The sequence below is a fragment of the Ammospiza caudacuta genome, chromosome 18 (assembly GCF_027887145.1).
Source record: "Ammospiza caudacuta isolate bAmmCau1 chromosome 18, bAmmCau1.pri, whole genome shotgun sequence".
NCBI classification, from domain to species: Eukaryota; Metazoa; Chordata; class Aves; order Passeriformes; family Passerellidae; genus Ammospiza; species Ammospiza caudacuta.
The window spans coordinates 12,809,610-12,827,391 of NC_080610.1; the positions used below are offsets into that span (position 1 = coordinate 12,809,610).

At 45.5% G+C, this 17,782-nt stretch overlaps 1 protein-coding gene across 1 annotated transcript in view; it reads right to left on the bottom strand.

Moving 5' to 3' along the window:
* MLXIP (MLX interacting protein) overlaps positions 1 to 16,975 on the bottom strand; it is a 43,540-nt gene extending 26,565 nt beyond the window's left edge. Inside the window, exon 1 of the mRNA XM_058816784.1 lies at positions 16,605 to 16,975. Coding sequence (XP_058672767.1) covers positions 16,605 to 16,975 — 371 coding nt within the window. The remainder of the gene's footprint in view (positions 1 to 16,604) is intronic.
* Between the last annotated feature and the right edge of the window lie 807 nt (positions 16,976 to 17,782).

Below are 17,782 nucleotides of genomic sequence, written 5' to 3' on the forward strand. Positions count from 1 at the left end.
AAATTCCATATATCCTCCACTTAACAGGTAATTTGAATACATGTTGATTAAATGGAAACTATATGGTACAGCATGGTAGAGCTTTTGTGTTTTACACAGCTCAAATGCTTTATTCAGCTGTTTCTGATTCAATTTGCAGTTCCCCATTTTTTATCTCTTTCAGAAATGCTCACAACAGTACCACAGCCTCATGCTGAAATCCTTTTATAACAGAAAGCAATAGGGAAGACTTTGCTGTAAACATCAGCCTGAAAAATCCCCTTTTCCTGTTCAGAAAAATTTAAGTTCATTCTCCACACCATGACGTGTAGAAGTGGCTGAGCAGGAACTGCAGCTGGGAAGTGATCCTGGGATTGTGGTGAACTAAAGGCTGCACCAAGTAAGAAGTTTTTAAAATATCCACTGAGGATCTCCTGCTTAAAATAAGGAGAGAGTGAATTACTTGCTGTGGCTACAAAGTGTGAGACTGACACAGGAGAAGTAGGACATGGATTTTTTTTATGTGCTTTGCACATGAATCCCTCATTTCCACCCTCTCATCTTTCACTTTTTTGATACACAGGGACAAGGAGAATCTCTGGCTACATTTGGCTCTCTAGCTCAGGAGTGTGTTGTTTTTTCTCCTCAGAGAGCACCTGGCCAAGATCTCTGGTACATGGAATTTAACACAAACCTCAAGCACTGTGGTTTGGATTCCACAGGCCTGTCCTGCTGCCCAAATATGCATTCCCAGCAGGCCCAGCAGATGGAAAGCAGCTACTGCATGTCTGCAGGAATCACCAGAGCCTCATGTGCTATGGTTGTAAACAAATTATTTTGTTTTCAAATCTGAATTTTGTCAACTCAGTTTATGGGAAGAAGCTACAGAAATGTCCTTTGCTTTCCTGTTTAGGGAATGGATTCCCCCTGCCCTGGTGTTAAAACAACTCTTTTTTGCCTTATTAGCTCCGGCCTCAAAAGCCACTTCCTCTGTGCTTCCCCCCATGATTGTGCTCCTTCCTGTACACAATCGTGACATTTTTTGAGGTAGGGTAAAAATTTTACTTTAATTACAGGTAATGGCAATGAGGCTCTTAATTTAAGTAGAAGACAAAATTCAGATTGATAGCACAGTAGCTAAACAGATTAGCTTTTTTCAGCAACACAGAAAAGGAACTTTCTGGCTTCTCCCCAGCATTTTTTTAAAGGCGTGGTTTTAGTTTGTTTTGTCATCTCCAATCTGTTTTGTTGGGGAGTTGGGCCTGTCAGCTCAGCTCTCCAAGAGCCAAAACTAACAGTATTTCCCCAAACAAAGGTTCATTCAGAGAATCAGATTATATGCATTGTGTGTGAGAGCAAAGGGGCAGGCAAGAGAAACCAAAACATTTCTACATGGCGTGAATGTGTGTAGGACTGGTGAGGAGATCACATTTTAGCATCTCACAATTGCTACCAAAATTCATCCCAGCTGCAGCCTGAGGATACTAATCCCAGACAGGGCTGATTTTAAAAGCCAGGTGTAGGACAGGTAATTTTCTTCATTACCTGGCTCATCCTCCTTCCCTGAAATCCTCCTGCAGCAGCAGCTCAGGGCTGTGGAGGGATGTTCTATTGCCCACAGACCACAAAGGACAGCAGGGAGTTTTGTGCTCAAGTTAAACACTTTAAAACAACCAAAATGTCCCCTCACTGTTTGAGTCACCACCTTTTAAAAATAATCCTTCCATCCTGAAGACAGAGATACTGGACCAAACAAATATTTTTCCTCTGTCATGAGAATTATCTATTAAGAGCTGTTTGAAAAATAAAAATAAAGATCAAATTCAGCCACTGGCAAACTGGAATTGCAACACCTGCCAAGAAACATGTTATCTAGACTGATTTCAAACAGGCAGGCTCAGGTATGCACCTCCTGAAATGGAACAGGAAAGTGAAAGGTCAGCTGTGTGCCTGAAGCAAATACTCCTGCCCCAACAAATCCACAAGAAATGTTGATTTATTTATATTATAAATCCAATGCTATTTTAAGCTTGGAAGTTGAATGTAATTTGCATAAATGAAAGCTTGCAGTGCGTGGGCTCTTGCTCTGACAACCTGGTCTGTGCTGGACTCAGGAATGACCAGGCTGGTGCTGTGTCAGGGCAGCCTCCTCAGGGACAGCTGAAAAATTCACATTTTGGGAGCATCATCACACCCACCCTGACAGGTTTTCAAACCACCACCACTGTGTCAGTCAGGGAAAGGATCTCTTGCTGCAGTTTTAATCCAACACAACATGGCCAGGGTGAGCTGTGTGCAGGGGGAGGCTGCAGGCAGCTGAGAAATGCCTGCACCAGAGGCAGGTTCCATGCTGGTTATGAAAGGGTGAAAAGAGCACAGGGCAAACACGAAGATCAGCACAAATATCAATGAGACCTGAAGGCTATGGTGTCCTTCAGCCAGTGGCTATTTAAAGACTCAGAATATTTAGACAGTTTCTCATTTCCAGTCAGAAATCAAAGGATATTTCTAGAAATGTTCCTGCCTTTCAGACACTTGTCCAACAGTGGCTCACTTTAGTACAGAACTGGAGCAGCAAGAAAAGAAAAAAGCTGCTTAAGTACTGTCATTAATAAGTCAGCCAAAAGGCTGAGAAAATGGGCATTACCATCACACCTGTCACTGCTGACCCTCCCCAAACCTCTCCCTGAGCCCTGCTGTCTTTAACTTTGTAACCTTATAAATATTAACACTTTATAAAAGGCCACACACTTCCACTGTCAAAAATCAGGACCTTCTTAAAGAACCACCAGAAATCCTGTCATGGAAAAAGAAGCTGACACACAAAACTCACACAGTGCTCTGAGCTCCAGGCTCAGGCACATCCCACGCCTCTCACTGCCCAAATCTGAAATGCCAGGATGGAAAAGCAGCTGCCCATGGGCACAAAGTGTGTCAGTGGCAAAGCAAGGACACAACAGCAGCCAAGCACTTCCCAGCCACACACCCCACACCAGAAATGCCACGAGCAAGGGTAAGATTTAGCAAGGATCTGATTTACATTTTTCACATCAGATCAGTACATTTGGTTTTATTTCTGTTTTCAATACATTTTGTCTTCCTTATTTTTGAAGTGCTTCCTATGTTATGCATGGTGGAAAGTGTCATTTTTTAGTGCTGCTTCAATATAAAGGGAAGTGATCCTTCTTATTTTAGTGTCTTAAAATTTTCCACTTCTTCCTAAGACTTGATTTTGGCCACTGGCTTTTCATCAACCTTCTCAGAATCTCAATATTCACTACAAGGAGCTGTTTCCCAACACAGATGATCAGGGACTGATAGGGTTTTGCAGTACACATCCATTATTTAAAAGGATGGTTGTTGGTGAGGGACCCTCTTGTATGGAGAGCTATAAATGTGTCAGAATCTTTTTGATCATTAAGGTCCCAGTCTAGATTAATGAACTGATCAAGCTGTGATGATCTGCGACTTAAAAGATTTTTCACACATGGAGCTTCTGAAAAACCCAAACAAACCCTATCAGCGTGGCAGATCAGCCCAGCTCTCAGAGCAGCACACATACCACCGGAGCCCAGAGCTGTTTACCATGCTGGAGAAACCCGAAACCAGCACTTCTGCCACAGAGGATACTGTAACATTCCCTGAACAACGTTACATCCTATAAATACACTGCAAGACTTCAGGGATCTTATTCTGAAAGCGCCTTACAGGTCTGGAAAAGCAGAGATGCTCTCCCAGCTCTCCCCCTGTGACACAAAGCTTTCATCCCAGCTGTCTGCAGCCAGCTCCCTGCAGCCTGAAAAACACCAGGCTGCTTCCCAAATTCAGTTATTACAGACCCAAGGCTGCCACAGCACACACAGCTTATTCAAAGTTTACATAAAAGCTGAACCAGAAACTACACAAGAGGCAGAAGCAGGGCAAAGGCACCATTGTGTTACTACTGAAACTACTCAAAGACCAATCAAAATCCCTTAGAAAGATGATGAAGGGAGGAAACTCCTTCCAGAACTCACATAGAGCAGCCTGGAACGTGGAAAAAAACAAAGTCTCTAAAAGGTCATGCACATATGGAAAGTCTCCACTTAGACCTTTCCTGGATCTGTGTGCAGACAAGTGCTCTGTCAGTGCTTCACCAACACCAGCCCTTCAATTCCCAGTGAACACCCCACATCTCAAACACCACAGCAAAACTCCCCAGGATCCACCACCCAAAACCACAATCCCAGGAAGGCTGAACATTTAGAGAACACAGAGTGGAAAACAAACTTCCACCTGTGGGTGATGAGTCAGACTGGAGCTGTGGAGATCTGTGTGCTGCAGTGCAGGAGGGCTGTGAGTGACCCTTCCTTCACTAACTGGGACACAGGGCTGGCAGGGAAGCAGCCAATAAAGCTCATGCCACACAATCCTCACCACACTTTTCCCAGATGGCTCCTGGTGCCTTTCTAGGACTGGACAGGCCAAGGGCAATGCCAGGTTCCCACAGAGAGATGGAGAGATCAGCCCTGTCCTTGGAGGCCCCAGCCCTGCTGAATTGTTGGATCTGTTACTTTATAATGATGGTGGTTATGGTAACTATGCACAGCACAGGGCACTGATGAATGTTTCATAGCAGTTAACTTCCAAAAGCAATATTTAACCTCAATATATGTGGTGAGTGTCAGAAGAAGACCTTGTTTTATTGCATGATACCCTTATAAAGTCATTCCTTTGCTCCCAGTAACCACCATGATTAAATATCAAGCAGCACCATGGTTCAGAAATTCCCACGCCATTCACCTGTGCACCAGTTAAAAGACATGTCTGGACTGACTTTCTAACAGACTGAGATGGTTTATGTCCCAAAGCAAGCAGTGACTTCAGCAGTGAAACATGTGACAGCATCAGCACTTTCACAAATCTTACCACAAGCAAAACAACAACCAAGTCACTGAATGACCCTCACTCAAATCTTCTTTGAACCAGGTTCTTTCTACCTGCCAAAATCACAAAAAACCAGTACCAACCTTCATTCTGTAGAATCCTGTCCTGGAGACATGACAGTCCCTTGGGAAAGCTCATGTGGAAGGTAAATAACACTTTTAATGTGTTTATTGCTATGGAGAGCAGCAACCTCTCAGAATTTCCTAGGACCTGTCTCCCTATTTCCAAAAGCCTGTTACATGCACCCAGCCTGTAATCACCACATGCCAAGCTTAGACACCAAGCCTACTAATGTGCTAATAAAAACTGCTAATAAAAGTTTTAGTCTCCTTAAGCTCTGCTAAGATTTTTACTGGAGATTTGAGGGTTCTACTTGTACAAATGGATACTAAAACCAGATGGGATCCACGCTGAGTTCCTAAACAACAGCATTCACAGACCCAAATTTTATTAGAAACAGTAATGAATTAGCTTTTATTGCAGAATTCTATGCATCCACTTGCAGAGCTAAGCTCTGCTCTTCAGTTACATTTGCTGATTTGATAAAGTGAGTGAGTGTAATCTCATCCCATGGTTTTCTCTAAGGGTTAAGAATTCCACACAGCACGATAGACAGACCAGGATTTAGGAATGCCTCTGGTTCCCATGCAGTTTTGCTGCAGATTACCCTTCCTCACAGGAAGGATGACTCAGGTCACAGTGTCACTGCAGTCACAAACACACTGGCTCTGTGCTTGCACAAGACCATGGAATCCCCACACCCCCAGGCAGCTGCCACAGAGAGCAGGCACAGCCACACTCTGCCCTTATCTGCAGCTCCCAGAGACCAAAGGCTGCCTGGAATTTTCTCCCAGCTGATACTGAAACACTGTGCAGCTACCCCAGCACCTGGCACCTGCTTTGGCAAGGGCTGGAGGAAGCCCCACCCTGGGTGCCGCAGGTCCATGCCCAGTCCCAGCAGTGGTGAGCAGGTGCTTGGGGAAGGGTCACAACAGGACCAGCTTGTCCCCAGGGTGCTCCTGCCACCCCCAACAACCAGCCCCTCCCAGCTCTAAGGAAAATGATATTAGCAAGTACATGAACTCACTCCCTAAAAGTGAACTGAAGAACTGCACAGCTTCTCTTTTTGCTGTTAACAGACACTTTCCCCCCAGGTGAGTGTGTATATTGATTTGGCAGGACTCTGCTTTGAAAGGGAGGGATAATGACATTTTTAATAGAGAACAGCCACTATGGTGACTGCTCAACAGCTTGGATACTGCAGGTTTTGGACAGATTGTGAAATAATTGCTTTGGGAAACCAAAACAATCTCTGGTGTCAAACACGGTTGCTCATAATTACCTGGAGTGAGTGCAGCTCCCTCCTTGAGGATATTTGTATTCCTGAGCAAGTCAGTTCTCCCATCCCAACACTTCATTTGAAATAAGCTGACAACATTCAAAGAGCTTCTCTGGCTCGGTAACAGATCTAAATATTTCACAACCATATCCAAATCCCTTGATTTAGTCCTTCCTTTCTAAAAGCTTTATATCCTCTAATTCAGAAATGTAAATTTTGTATGTTTCCAGGTGGAAAACCTCCTCTACAACCCCTGCAGTCAATTTTCTTTCTCAAAAGCTGTGTTTCAAAGAGCAAAACCAAGTAGTTGATTCCCCTTCACTGCTTCATGCTTTCCCACATCTGGCACACCCCCAGCACATTTTCTATCCAAGTTCCCTCAGCCTCCATCCTGTCAGGGACAGATGTTTACCAAGCAAACAGAAATTTGGACTAAGCTGTGCAGACAGCAATGTGCAGGAGTTTACACAGGGGAATGGGGATACATTCTCTGGACACTGTACAGGACCAGCAAACACAAGAAGCAGGGTATGAACATCCAGACCTGTGTGCTGCTCACAGGAGAGCACAGCTCAGAGCCCTGCCTGGATCCACAGCTCAGCAGGACCAGGCTCTGCTGTGCTGCCTCTCACTCAAACACTGGGAGCTCTCCTGATGCAGCTGGCACTGTAAATACTGTTAACAGAGCTTGACTAGCCATGGCTGAGTGTACTCAGACTACAGCTTCAATGTAAACATACAGAAATTCATCAGGATGAGCAGAGAGTGAACATCCAAGAACAAAACAAATGATATCATTCTTTGCTCTGGAAAACGTGGCAGCAGACAATATCCATATCCAATGAGTGGCAGATCAGAAATGCAACAAGATCTCCCCCTGCCCTCTTCCAGTTTGGTACTAACACTTCTTCTCTAACAGCTGCCAGACCCACAAGCTCAGGTACTTCCTTTTCACCTTTTTTTAAGTTTTCCTTTTTATGTGCAAGCCTTTCCTTTTTTACCTTGATCACTTCTGCCTCCAAAGTAAGGGCTTTTATCAACTAAGACAGGCTGAATCAAGTGTCACACCACAGCACCAAAAGCAAAAGGCTGCCTGATAAAAAGATAGTAAAGAGCAATCATGGACTTCAAAGAATTACAAAGATATGAGAAGCTCTTCCACAATTCTTGCTCCATTTGGTCTCTGTCTCCTTGTGAATCGTGTGGATAGTGAGAACAAACCAGATTTAAGAACAAACTAAAGTCTGGATGGAAGATGCAGCATGAAGAGCAGAGCAGAAGAGCCTGTGATGGCTCACATTCACATCAACACAGTGAGTTATTTTTAGGTCTATTGTGAAACCCCACATTCCAGCTGCTCCAAAGATACACCAGCACTACCACAGAGGCCTGGGCTCTGCATCATCACCCTGGCAGGCTGGAGTGGGTCTAACCCTTGCCCTACATAAGAATTCTGGTGCCAAGGCAACCAAGTCCCTGGCACAGCTGGGGCAATGTGGACAAGAAGTGTTTTGGACAAGCTCACACGGGCTGGGGAAGGGTTTGGCTGCTGGATACAGAAGTCACTGAGCTGCTGCCACCTGGCCAGAGGTCTCCCAGCCAGGCTGGCCAAGGCCACTTCAGCTGCTGTGTCCTTGAACTGCTGCAGGCAGAGCACTGTTACCATGGGACCTTGAGGGAAGGGAGAGTAAACAAAGCAGCAGAGGAAAGGAGGCCAGGATTTCGAGTAAAACACACCATGCCGCAGAATTCTGAAAACAATCAACTTGACAGATTCCAGAAGCAAACCTCTTTCGTGCCTCTGCAACGTTTGCTGGAATCTTGTTATGCAGACATGTCTCTCATAAAGAACAACCCTGCTGACCTCTGAGGACTAACAGGCTCCACTGGAGGGATCAGTGAACAGAAGAGGCCCCATCCTGCTTTCCTGTGCTCCTGCAGATCTGTTCTAGGCAGCAGCACAAACTCCTCAGAACAAAACACTCACACACCTTTGTTCCTTTGCTCCCTCTGCCTGGCAGGACACAGGACCAAGGTCCTGCACTCACCACAGGGTTCTAATGGCACTAAAGGCTCTGTGTTCACACAAGCTCTCAGCACAGACACTTTGAGGACCCACATCAGCAGGACTCTCTCAATACCAGGGCAGATGCAGGACAAAGCCAGGAGGAGCAAACACCCCACAAAGTTCAGACCAGGTCACACTTGCCAGCTGCCACCTTCCCCCCAGATTTGCAAACCCAAGTACAAACAAGGCAGCTGCTATCTCACTCCCAATACAAGTACCAGCAGCCCTCTTTCTCAAGAATGGCAAAAGGTTATCTGGATCTTCTCTCTACCCCCTCAGTCACCCTTAAGGCTCCACTCTTCAATTCTCAATTCACAAGCCAGCCCTAGGACAAGTAAGCCCCACCCAAAGCCAGCAAAGACAAGGCCACCCCTGATGTCCTGAGATGCAAGAAGCCCTTTCAAGCTCACACAGGAACAGAACTGTAACGAGCATCAGACTCCTCTGCTTGAGTAAGGACAATTTTCATGAACTAAGGGTCATCTCTCAACCATTCTCCCTTGCTCCCTCAGCTGAAAGCAGCCTCAGCTCTTATTTCTGCTCTGAACTGTCCCCCCAAAATTCTGCTCTTTGCTCCCAAATCACTGGGAAAATGCACAGGGAAATAATGGTAATCTGCAATGAAACAGAAGCACAAACATTACATACATACTCTACCCATAAAGATATTCTCTGCTTGCTCTGGTGTGGTGTAAATGAGCAATAAAGATACCCCCAGAAATCTCCCATTATAATTAAAAATAAAGCATTTATCTCTGTATGTGGGAAGACATTGCCACACATAAAAAATACAGTAAGAAAAGGCATTAAATACAGCAAAAAGAGCTGTATCCATAGCTTCCTTGCACTACACCATCAGCTAAACTGGAGAGACTAAAAGGTCTCTAACTGTGCATTACTGCTGTAAGATAATGTGCTGCAAACACAAAACCAAGGATAAAAAGCTCTCTAAGAAGTCATTAAAATTTAACAAGTCATTTAAATTTTTCTGTGCTTTTCAGGAAAAGTGATCAATTCATTAAGCAGCAATGCTCAGCTACTTAACCAGCTGAACCCTTTGCTCACATCACAGCACATCCCCAGCCGTGTCAGGGCTAAGGGTTATCTGCAGGTCAGGAGAATCCTGGCCAAAACACACTGACATATCACTAATTGCAGTGAATCAGATTCTTCCACTAATACCCTGCTGCAGGATAATCCCAGCAGTGCCCTGCAAGCCCTTTCCATCTGGCATGTCACCTTTTCTCCTACAGTCCCAAAGGTGGCAAAGCAGCCCTGAGTGGCCATGGTCACGATAACCAGCCAAGGGAAGGAATCTCTCCCCTGGGCCCAGATGGCTCCTGTGCTCCTTTCCAATCCCATTTTCTGTTATCCACTGATGTCACAGCTGGACAGCCAACTAACAGCACTCATCTTTCACAAAGGTGACTGCTGCTGAGCTGGCTCTTAGGCAGCACTCAAGAGTTTCCATACCTTAAGGCACAAAGTGAAATCTGCTTAACAGAGAGGGAGCAGGCAATTCCCCTGCAGCCATTCACACCGCACAGAATGGCCAAGGTGTCACATCCTTCAGTAGCTTTTCTGATGTCAGCAAGCTGCACATCTTCTTCATCATCTCCTCCCAAATCTTTCCTCCATTTGTCCTCTTTCCTTTATTAAGTTTGTATCTAAGGTGTGATCTTTCATAGGTTTTCCTTTCAGACTCCTATGTCAGCTCACTTATAAACTTCACACCTTTGTTTCCCTCTTTCTGAAAGGCCAGAACACAGATCTGGGGCTCTGAGGTGCTGAGAGTGTTTTGGTCATTTCAGAATGGAGAAAGGGAGGAAAAAGCAGTAACTGATTTATCTAAGATCAACAGCCAAGGAACCAAGGGTTAGTGAGGAGCTTTGAGCTTGTGTGTCACAAAGTAAATAAGTTGTGGCAGATGCACACCAGAACATTTCAATAGCAATGGCTGCTTTACCCACCAAGGGATGGCTGCATTAATTCTATCAGGAGTGACACCAAGTCAGCGTGCTTTATGTTCAAAAACAACCAAAAATGACCTTCCAAGTCCCATTTGAGCAAACAAACAGAAATTATTTAAAAGACCATGTTCAGAATTTTTGTTCTGGTACTAAAACTATTAGAAGCAATTTCTGAGGAACCTTGCTTTTCCTAACCCTATTTTTCAAGCCTTCCTGCTTCAGAAGCAGTGATAATAATGGAACTCTAGCTTGCACTAAAAACAATCAGATTCAGGTTTTTCCATCACTGTCTGAAACACAAAGAACCAACTCTATTTTCTTTGGAGGCAACTGAAACAAGTACTTTTCCTAATCATCTTCATGATTGTTTCATGGACATGTTAAAGGTTTCCTTTCCAGAGCGAAAGGAAAATTGTATGAAAGCTGTAAAATATTTCTATAGCCATCAAAGAGTTTACAAAGCTTGTCTTTTTCCTCAGAAGTGGCTTAGAAGTTTTGTCTTTAAAGAACTGCTTGTGCCAATGATATTAAGATATCAAAGGACACATGAAGGAAACTGTAAATGCAATTAATTTCTGTATACAAAGAAAGGAAGTTGCAAGCATATAGCCTGTATTTAATTAAAAATAAAATACTAGATTAAACCCAAACTGGTGCAGGTTTCTCAGCTGATAAGGTTTTTTGTTGTTGTTGTTGCTCTGTTTTAAAAAGAGAGCCCTTTCTCTCCAACAGCAAAAGGCAGCAGGGCAGCATGAGAAGAGCGAAACCAGGAATTGCAGATCTCCTGCCCCATCATCCATGACTTGTGGGTCCATCCAGCTCATTCTCCCCTTCATCAGGCACACCTTCATCAAGGGCTTCCTATCTAACCCTCCTATCACAGATCAAAGCACGGAGAGAATAAACACTGGGCTTCTCCAACTCCAGCCACACCTTCCATTGTCCATCCTCACTTTCCACATATCTTCCCCTTTCATTCCCATTTCTCCTGCCCTGAACAGCATTACACCGACATTACATTGTGATCATTCACCTCTGTCCTTTTATTCAAATCTCAGCTAAACCCATCTTCAACCTCTTTTCTTCCCCACAATCCCCACCACGATGAGAGACTTTCCCTTCCCTGCTGCCATTCCCTCCAGCCCTGCTCTGGGTGTTTCCTCACCCACAGGGCTCAGTGAGTTTGTAACCCGGGCTCAAACCCACCCAGCCAGCTGAGACATCCTTTGTGTGACTTGAACTTTGCAGTATCTCATTTTTGCTCTCCTGTTTCCATCCCTGTGGCCTCTGTCAACACCACACAGCTCTTTGTGTGGCTTTATCTTGGCTCTTCTAATTCACTCAATGCATTCCTCAAAGATTCCCTAATTTCACTCCAGATCTCAGCGAGCTTCCAGCCTCATTCCTTGCCCTGCTTCACAGCAGATCTCTGAGTGTGTTATTAGGGGGAAAATTCCACCCACCCATTACAACTTAAAGAGTTCACTCTCTCCTTCAAGCCTGTCAAAATGCCTCTGACATCCCAGAAATGCCCAGCCTTCAGCTCAAAATGGTCACAAAGCTCCCTTTATTCCTCCCCACCCCTTCCCAGCTTGCAGCATCACTAGATACCCTTTTGTTTGATTAACACTAATCATAGCTTAAGGACACACAGTCAGATAAGCAGCTGCTCAAGTGACTGAATATCAACTCTGCTTTCCAAAAGAATGGAAATTTTTTTTCCCCCCACATGGGAAAGTAACAAACAAGAATGGTTCAGTGACCTACTAAAGGGGTGTGTGGAAAAACATGAGTGAAGCCAAGACCTGAAATTTGGGTCTCTTGGCTTTAATTCCTCTTGCCACTCAGCAGAAAGAAATAAAAAAAGGTATGGGGGGAGAACTGAAAATCAACATATTAATTTCTGTTGCCATTCAAAGCACATCATAATCATGCAGCACAAAATCTTCACTAAAAATAATGCCAAATCTCAAAGTTCAGCCACATTTTTTTCAGATCATGAAAAAGTTGTTGAGAACTGGCAGTCTGAGGACAAACCAGCTCCCTCTTCCCTATTTCAGCAATCCATCAAAAATGATGATTACAAAATCCATGTTGTATTGAAGCCAGAAAATAACATCTGTTTACTGAGTAAAAACACAAGATGAGAACAACAACAAAACATGTAGATTAAATGGCAGATCAAAAGATGATAACAATGTGCTTTTTTAATGAAAAAGGTGATTCCTGTGCCCCACACCTCTATAGCAACACTCTGCCCAACCAGGTCCATAGAAACCAGTCTGCACAGACACCAAAATAACCAGGAGCAAAACAAACAAAATTGTCCCTGTATCTAAAACCTCTGTCCACAGAATTTGTCTGCTCGTCCTGTAGTCATCTGTAGCCCTGAAGACAGCAAAACCTTAATCTGAACCAGGGCCTTCTCACACCAGCACTACTAAATGTTTACTTTGGCAAAGAAACGTGACTCGGAGACAAGAACAGCTCAGCCACCTTTCTGCAAACTGTCCTCAAGGTTGTCAAGGTGGAATTTCAAAGTGCATCTTACACAGAGCTTAAAAGCTTGTGCCTATATCAAGCATTTGACATAAGCAGAGTAAGAGGCTCAGTCCTGATGTCCTGGTTCATACTGCACCCTGAACACAGCATCCTTGCTTTGCAGGGACCTTACTGTGGTTAAAAAATACTTGGAACAGCAACTCTGCTAAAGTCTGGCTAAATTCAGAGGTGAGTATAGGTGGTTTTATCAGAGTAGCTTCTACAAGCAGCATGTGAAATATGTAGCTGGATTGTGGAGGTTTTTAATCTCCCAGTGCTATCAGCAGTGCTGAGAACTTCCCCAAACATTGCACTGACAAAGAATGTGTGGCAAAGGCTCTGGAAACAAGCTGACCCCTCACGTCAGTCCACTGAGGAAGGGAATATTTTTGGCCTCCATCTACATGAAGTGAAGGAGTCATATTGCTAAAGAGGAGAGATGAAATCTAGAAATGACCTGGCAAGCTGCTCACAAGGCAGCTTTTGTCCCAGTTCCCAGAGCCCACTCTCCTGCCCCGTGCAGCTTCAGCAAGCAGATCCAGAGGGGTTTGCACAAGGATCTCACGCCAACCTTGACACTCTCACCTCAAGTACAACACCTGGCATGCTCCTTAAGCTCTTAATAAGAGCTGAGAGAACTCCGAGGCTACTTAAGAATAAATGAGCCCACAAAGTCATCTTCACCTACCCTAGCATGGCCTGTACTAAGATAAGCAATGAATGACATAAAAATATATACTAGTTTAAAAAGAACAACACCCAGTGTATTATCATTAATCCTAACAAAGAGAAAAAATTCTTCTGTATCAATCTCAGGGGAAAAATCCTTCATGATAGGCTGTTATTGAAACATTTCTGAGTACAGTTCATCTTTGGGAAGTTACTTCTGGGTAATGCAATTATTTGGATAATGGTAAAGTTATTAGAGGGCTTTACTAAATTAAATATCAAGATGACATAACATTTTACTTAATTCTGTGTATTGTAGGTCACGTGCCCAGGAGCACAGTTTCTCATTAGAATGAGCAGTGTCAAAGGTCTTTCTCATTTTGAGAAGAACATTTTTTAAGATCTTTTTGCCTGCCTCCAACAAGTCAATTCTAGCTACCTACACGTCAAGGTCTGCAAGGTCACCTTGGTTTAAAGAGTTGATATGAAGGGGCTAAAAGGGGAAAACCAAGGTTCTTTTACCTCTGTCAGTGTGGTACAGCTCCCACAATCAATCTCATGAGAAAAACAAGTTACATTTAGATAAAGTACGGCCCGCGTGACACCTGTTGTAAACCCGTGTTTATAAGTTACTTATTAATTAAAAAAATTGGTTTAATCTGCTCACTGTACAGGGGAGTATGCTTTAGGCATGTTTTCCCCTCTGGAATGGCATATCTGAAATGAGACTTTTCAAGCTGTGCAACTGGATACGTGACTGAAACAGCTGTGATGAAAATTAGGATCATGTTGGTTTGTGCTGCTCAAAGGCACGAGGGAATCGCTTCCCTGGTGTTCAGAAATAACCTTTTTTATCAGAAAAAGTTGGACTGTTAACAGCACAAAGCCAAACTCAAAAAAAAAATTACAGCACAACGAGAAGAGCCCAGGTTTATGGGCTATGGATCACCAGTCTGTGATCCAGCATAAATTTGGACACTTCCAAACAAACCAGCCGAGGTAATGACCCAGGTAATGACTGAGGTAATCTAGAAAAGCTTTGCTTTCTAGTCCATCCACTGAGCTAATGGGTACCACACGTTTTACTGCTTCTCTTTAAAACTTTAAACACTGAAATGCCAGCAATGAGTGTCATGTGTAAATAAATATTACACAGAGAGCTCTGTTACAGCAGCAGCTTCCTTGGGTCTGCGTTTAACACGGCTGCATCCCCCAGCTCTGCAGGCAGCTCATGCCCCCAAAAAGCAAAACTCACACATCTTCACCTTCCTGTGTGACATTTTTTGCTGTTGGTTTCCACAGCCCCAGTTCTTTTCTAGAGTGAATGTCTATCCAGCAAAGGCAGCATGGAAAACATTAACATGGAATCTGTGTGTTTTATCAGTGCTGGATCTGACAGGCAATAATGAGAAAGGTACAGCTGAGGTAACAGCCACAAAAACATCCCCATAAACCAACCAAGAAAAAAAATCCAACCTGAGGACAGAGAGAAATACAACCTACAGGCCCAATCATTTGTTAAAAAGACATTTCCCATTTCACAGCCACGTTCAACACCTCAAATCAGATTTTCCAGAATTACTTCAATCCTTTTTAGACCCAAGTTTACAATTGGTTTGCTTGGCAGATTTAAAAATTGTATCCCAAAGCTGCTGAGTAAGCAGGCCGGATCTGGGCAGGATGCTTCAGGGCTGCAACTCAGCAAACCCTAAGGTGCCCAAGGACAGAAGCAATAAGAATGTGCTTTTCTTTGGCAGCCTCTAAGAAGATATTTTCTGCACCTTGCCTCATGCTACCACCAGCAGGCAGGATAAAATTATTTCTTCTGTAATAAATTTGGTGCTCCACTAATTCACCTACATCAGAGTTCAGTACTGTCAATCAGTGTAACAAAATTATTCCTTTACACCAGGTGTGAGCCTCAGTTTCAAAATCCCAACGACATACTAGTGGAAGCACAAAATAAAACCAAGGTGACAGAGGCCAAGGAGCACATGCACATGAGCAGTCGAGTTCTGTCCTTCATGATCCCTGCAGCTCCTTTGCAAGTTCCTCCCAGCTTGTACAATAAAAGGTTTACTTTTTTTTTTTGTAAGTGCAAAGTACTTAGATCCACTGTTGCACACACCTAATCTGAGGTTCAGTCTCTTGCCAGTAGCTAATAACATTCTTGGCCAATATTATCAAAATTTTAATATTACTTACATCTTCAAGCTACTGTACAGAACAGATAGTTCTATTGTTTCCTCTTCATTGAGCAATACTTAAATAGATGAATTTGGGGTGGGCAAAGTTAATTTTCCTTTAGCAAGCTAAAGTGGTTCCTATAGATGAATAAATATTTCCGTTGATATGCCAAGAGGCATTTTCCATCAAGCCTTTTAATCAACTTCCAAAATGCACTCAGCAGAGAACATCAGATTGGATCCGGTTTCTGCTATATCACACGGAACAAAAGGCTGAGCAGACACACATCTTTCCAAAACACTTCTACTCCACAGCTCTGCCTCCATTTTGGATGACAGACAAAGGGGATAAATGGGAATATAACGCCTTACTGAAGAGATGAAAAGCACAACCAAAGTCAGAGCAAAAGGTGCAGATAAACCCAGGAAGTGCTGCTGCCAGCTGCAGCCAGCACAGGAACAAAGGAAACAGCGACAGAGTCCACTGGTTTGACTTTGTTATAAAAATAAAATTTGGGGAGGGGAAAATTGGCCGGGTTTCACATCGAGCGGGGGGCACTTTGCCCTTTAAGGGTTTCTCTTTAGCACCAGAGGCTTCCACTCGCTCCCAGCCTGGCCGCGGGATGCTGAGGGCTTCCAGCGGCACCAGCGCCGGCGGGCGAGCGGGACCCCAGCCCTGAGCAGCCCTCAGCCCTCATGGCGGGGGGCAGCGGCACCCCCGGCTCGCCCCCAACCACGGCCCCGGCCGGTGGGGAAGGGCCCGCCGGGACCCCCAAGTTCGCTGAACACAAAAGCGGCACCGAACCCCCGCATATGGGCCGGGGGGTCCCTGCTCGGCTGCGACCCCACCCCTCACACGGTCCCGCTCCCCGGCGCGGTCCCCCCGCGCAGCCCGGCCGGGACTCGCCGCCGGGGCCGCTCGGTACCTGTAGGCCAGGGACATGCACTCGAACAGCTTCGTGAGGGACGCGTCGATGCTGAGGCGGCCGCCGGCGCCGCCGCCGCCGCGGGCCGCCCCGAACTGGTAGGTCTGGCAGGTCTGCTCGTTGACCGTGTCGAAGTCGTAGCCCTTCTTGGGCGGGTGCTCGCTGTGCGGCGACGAGACCATGAAGTGCCCCGAGTGGATGATCTGCGGGCCCGGGGGCTGCCCCCGCCGCGGCCCGCACCGCCGCCCCCCGCCCGGCGACGCTCCGCCATCGTCCGTGTCCGACGAGTCCTCGTCGGGCTCCGTGCGGGGGGACAGCGGCCCCGCCGCCCCGAGCAGCCGCGCCGGCCGCATGAACACGTCGGCGGCCATGGCCCCGCTGCTGCCGCCGCGGCCGAGCCCGCGCCCGCTCTGCGCCGCCACCGCCCCGCTCCGCCCCGAGCCGGCCCCCGCCGCGCTTAAAGGCGACGGAGCGGCCCCGCCGCCGCCCTGCCCGCTCTGTGCCAGCAATGTCCCCACACCTCCTGAGGATGGCTGGGTTAAGTGATTCAGCGGGGACTTCCATCCTGCTGAACAATTATTTATTTATTTTTTAAACTTAAATAAATTTCGAAATGTTCCACCTCAACACGAGGAATAGCTCCTTTAGGTTGAGGGTGGCAGAGCTCTGGAACTGCCCAGGGAGGCCGTGGATTGTCCCTCTCTGGAGATATTCCAAACACGCCTGGATGTGATCCTGTGTCACCCGCTCCAGGTGACCCTGCCTGGGCAGGGAGTGATCTCCCCTTCCAGCCCGAACGATTATGGAAAACATTCCTAAACTTAAGGGACTGTGAGGAACACGAGATGTAGAGGACAGCACAGAAACGGCTGAAGAATGTTGAGAGAACAACTGTGCTAGAAATACTTAAATTGTCATTAATACACTAAACTGCTTATATTTTTCCAGGAGCAGTCTGCAAGAAGCCAGGGCAGCCAGAGAAGCTGGAGACCTGCAGAGTCACAGAGGTCAGGACATGGAGCTTCTGCTGCCGGGCTGGTGGCTCACATCTCACTCAGTACCTGCTCAGTAGCACATAAAAGGAGCCACAGTTGTTCCAGGGGAGGTAAAGGTCAGATTTCATCCTTCTTAAAAGCACAAAGGAAGCAATGGGTCCTGTAGATTAACATAAAAGCATC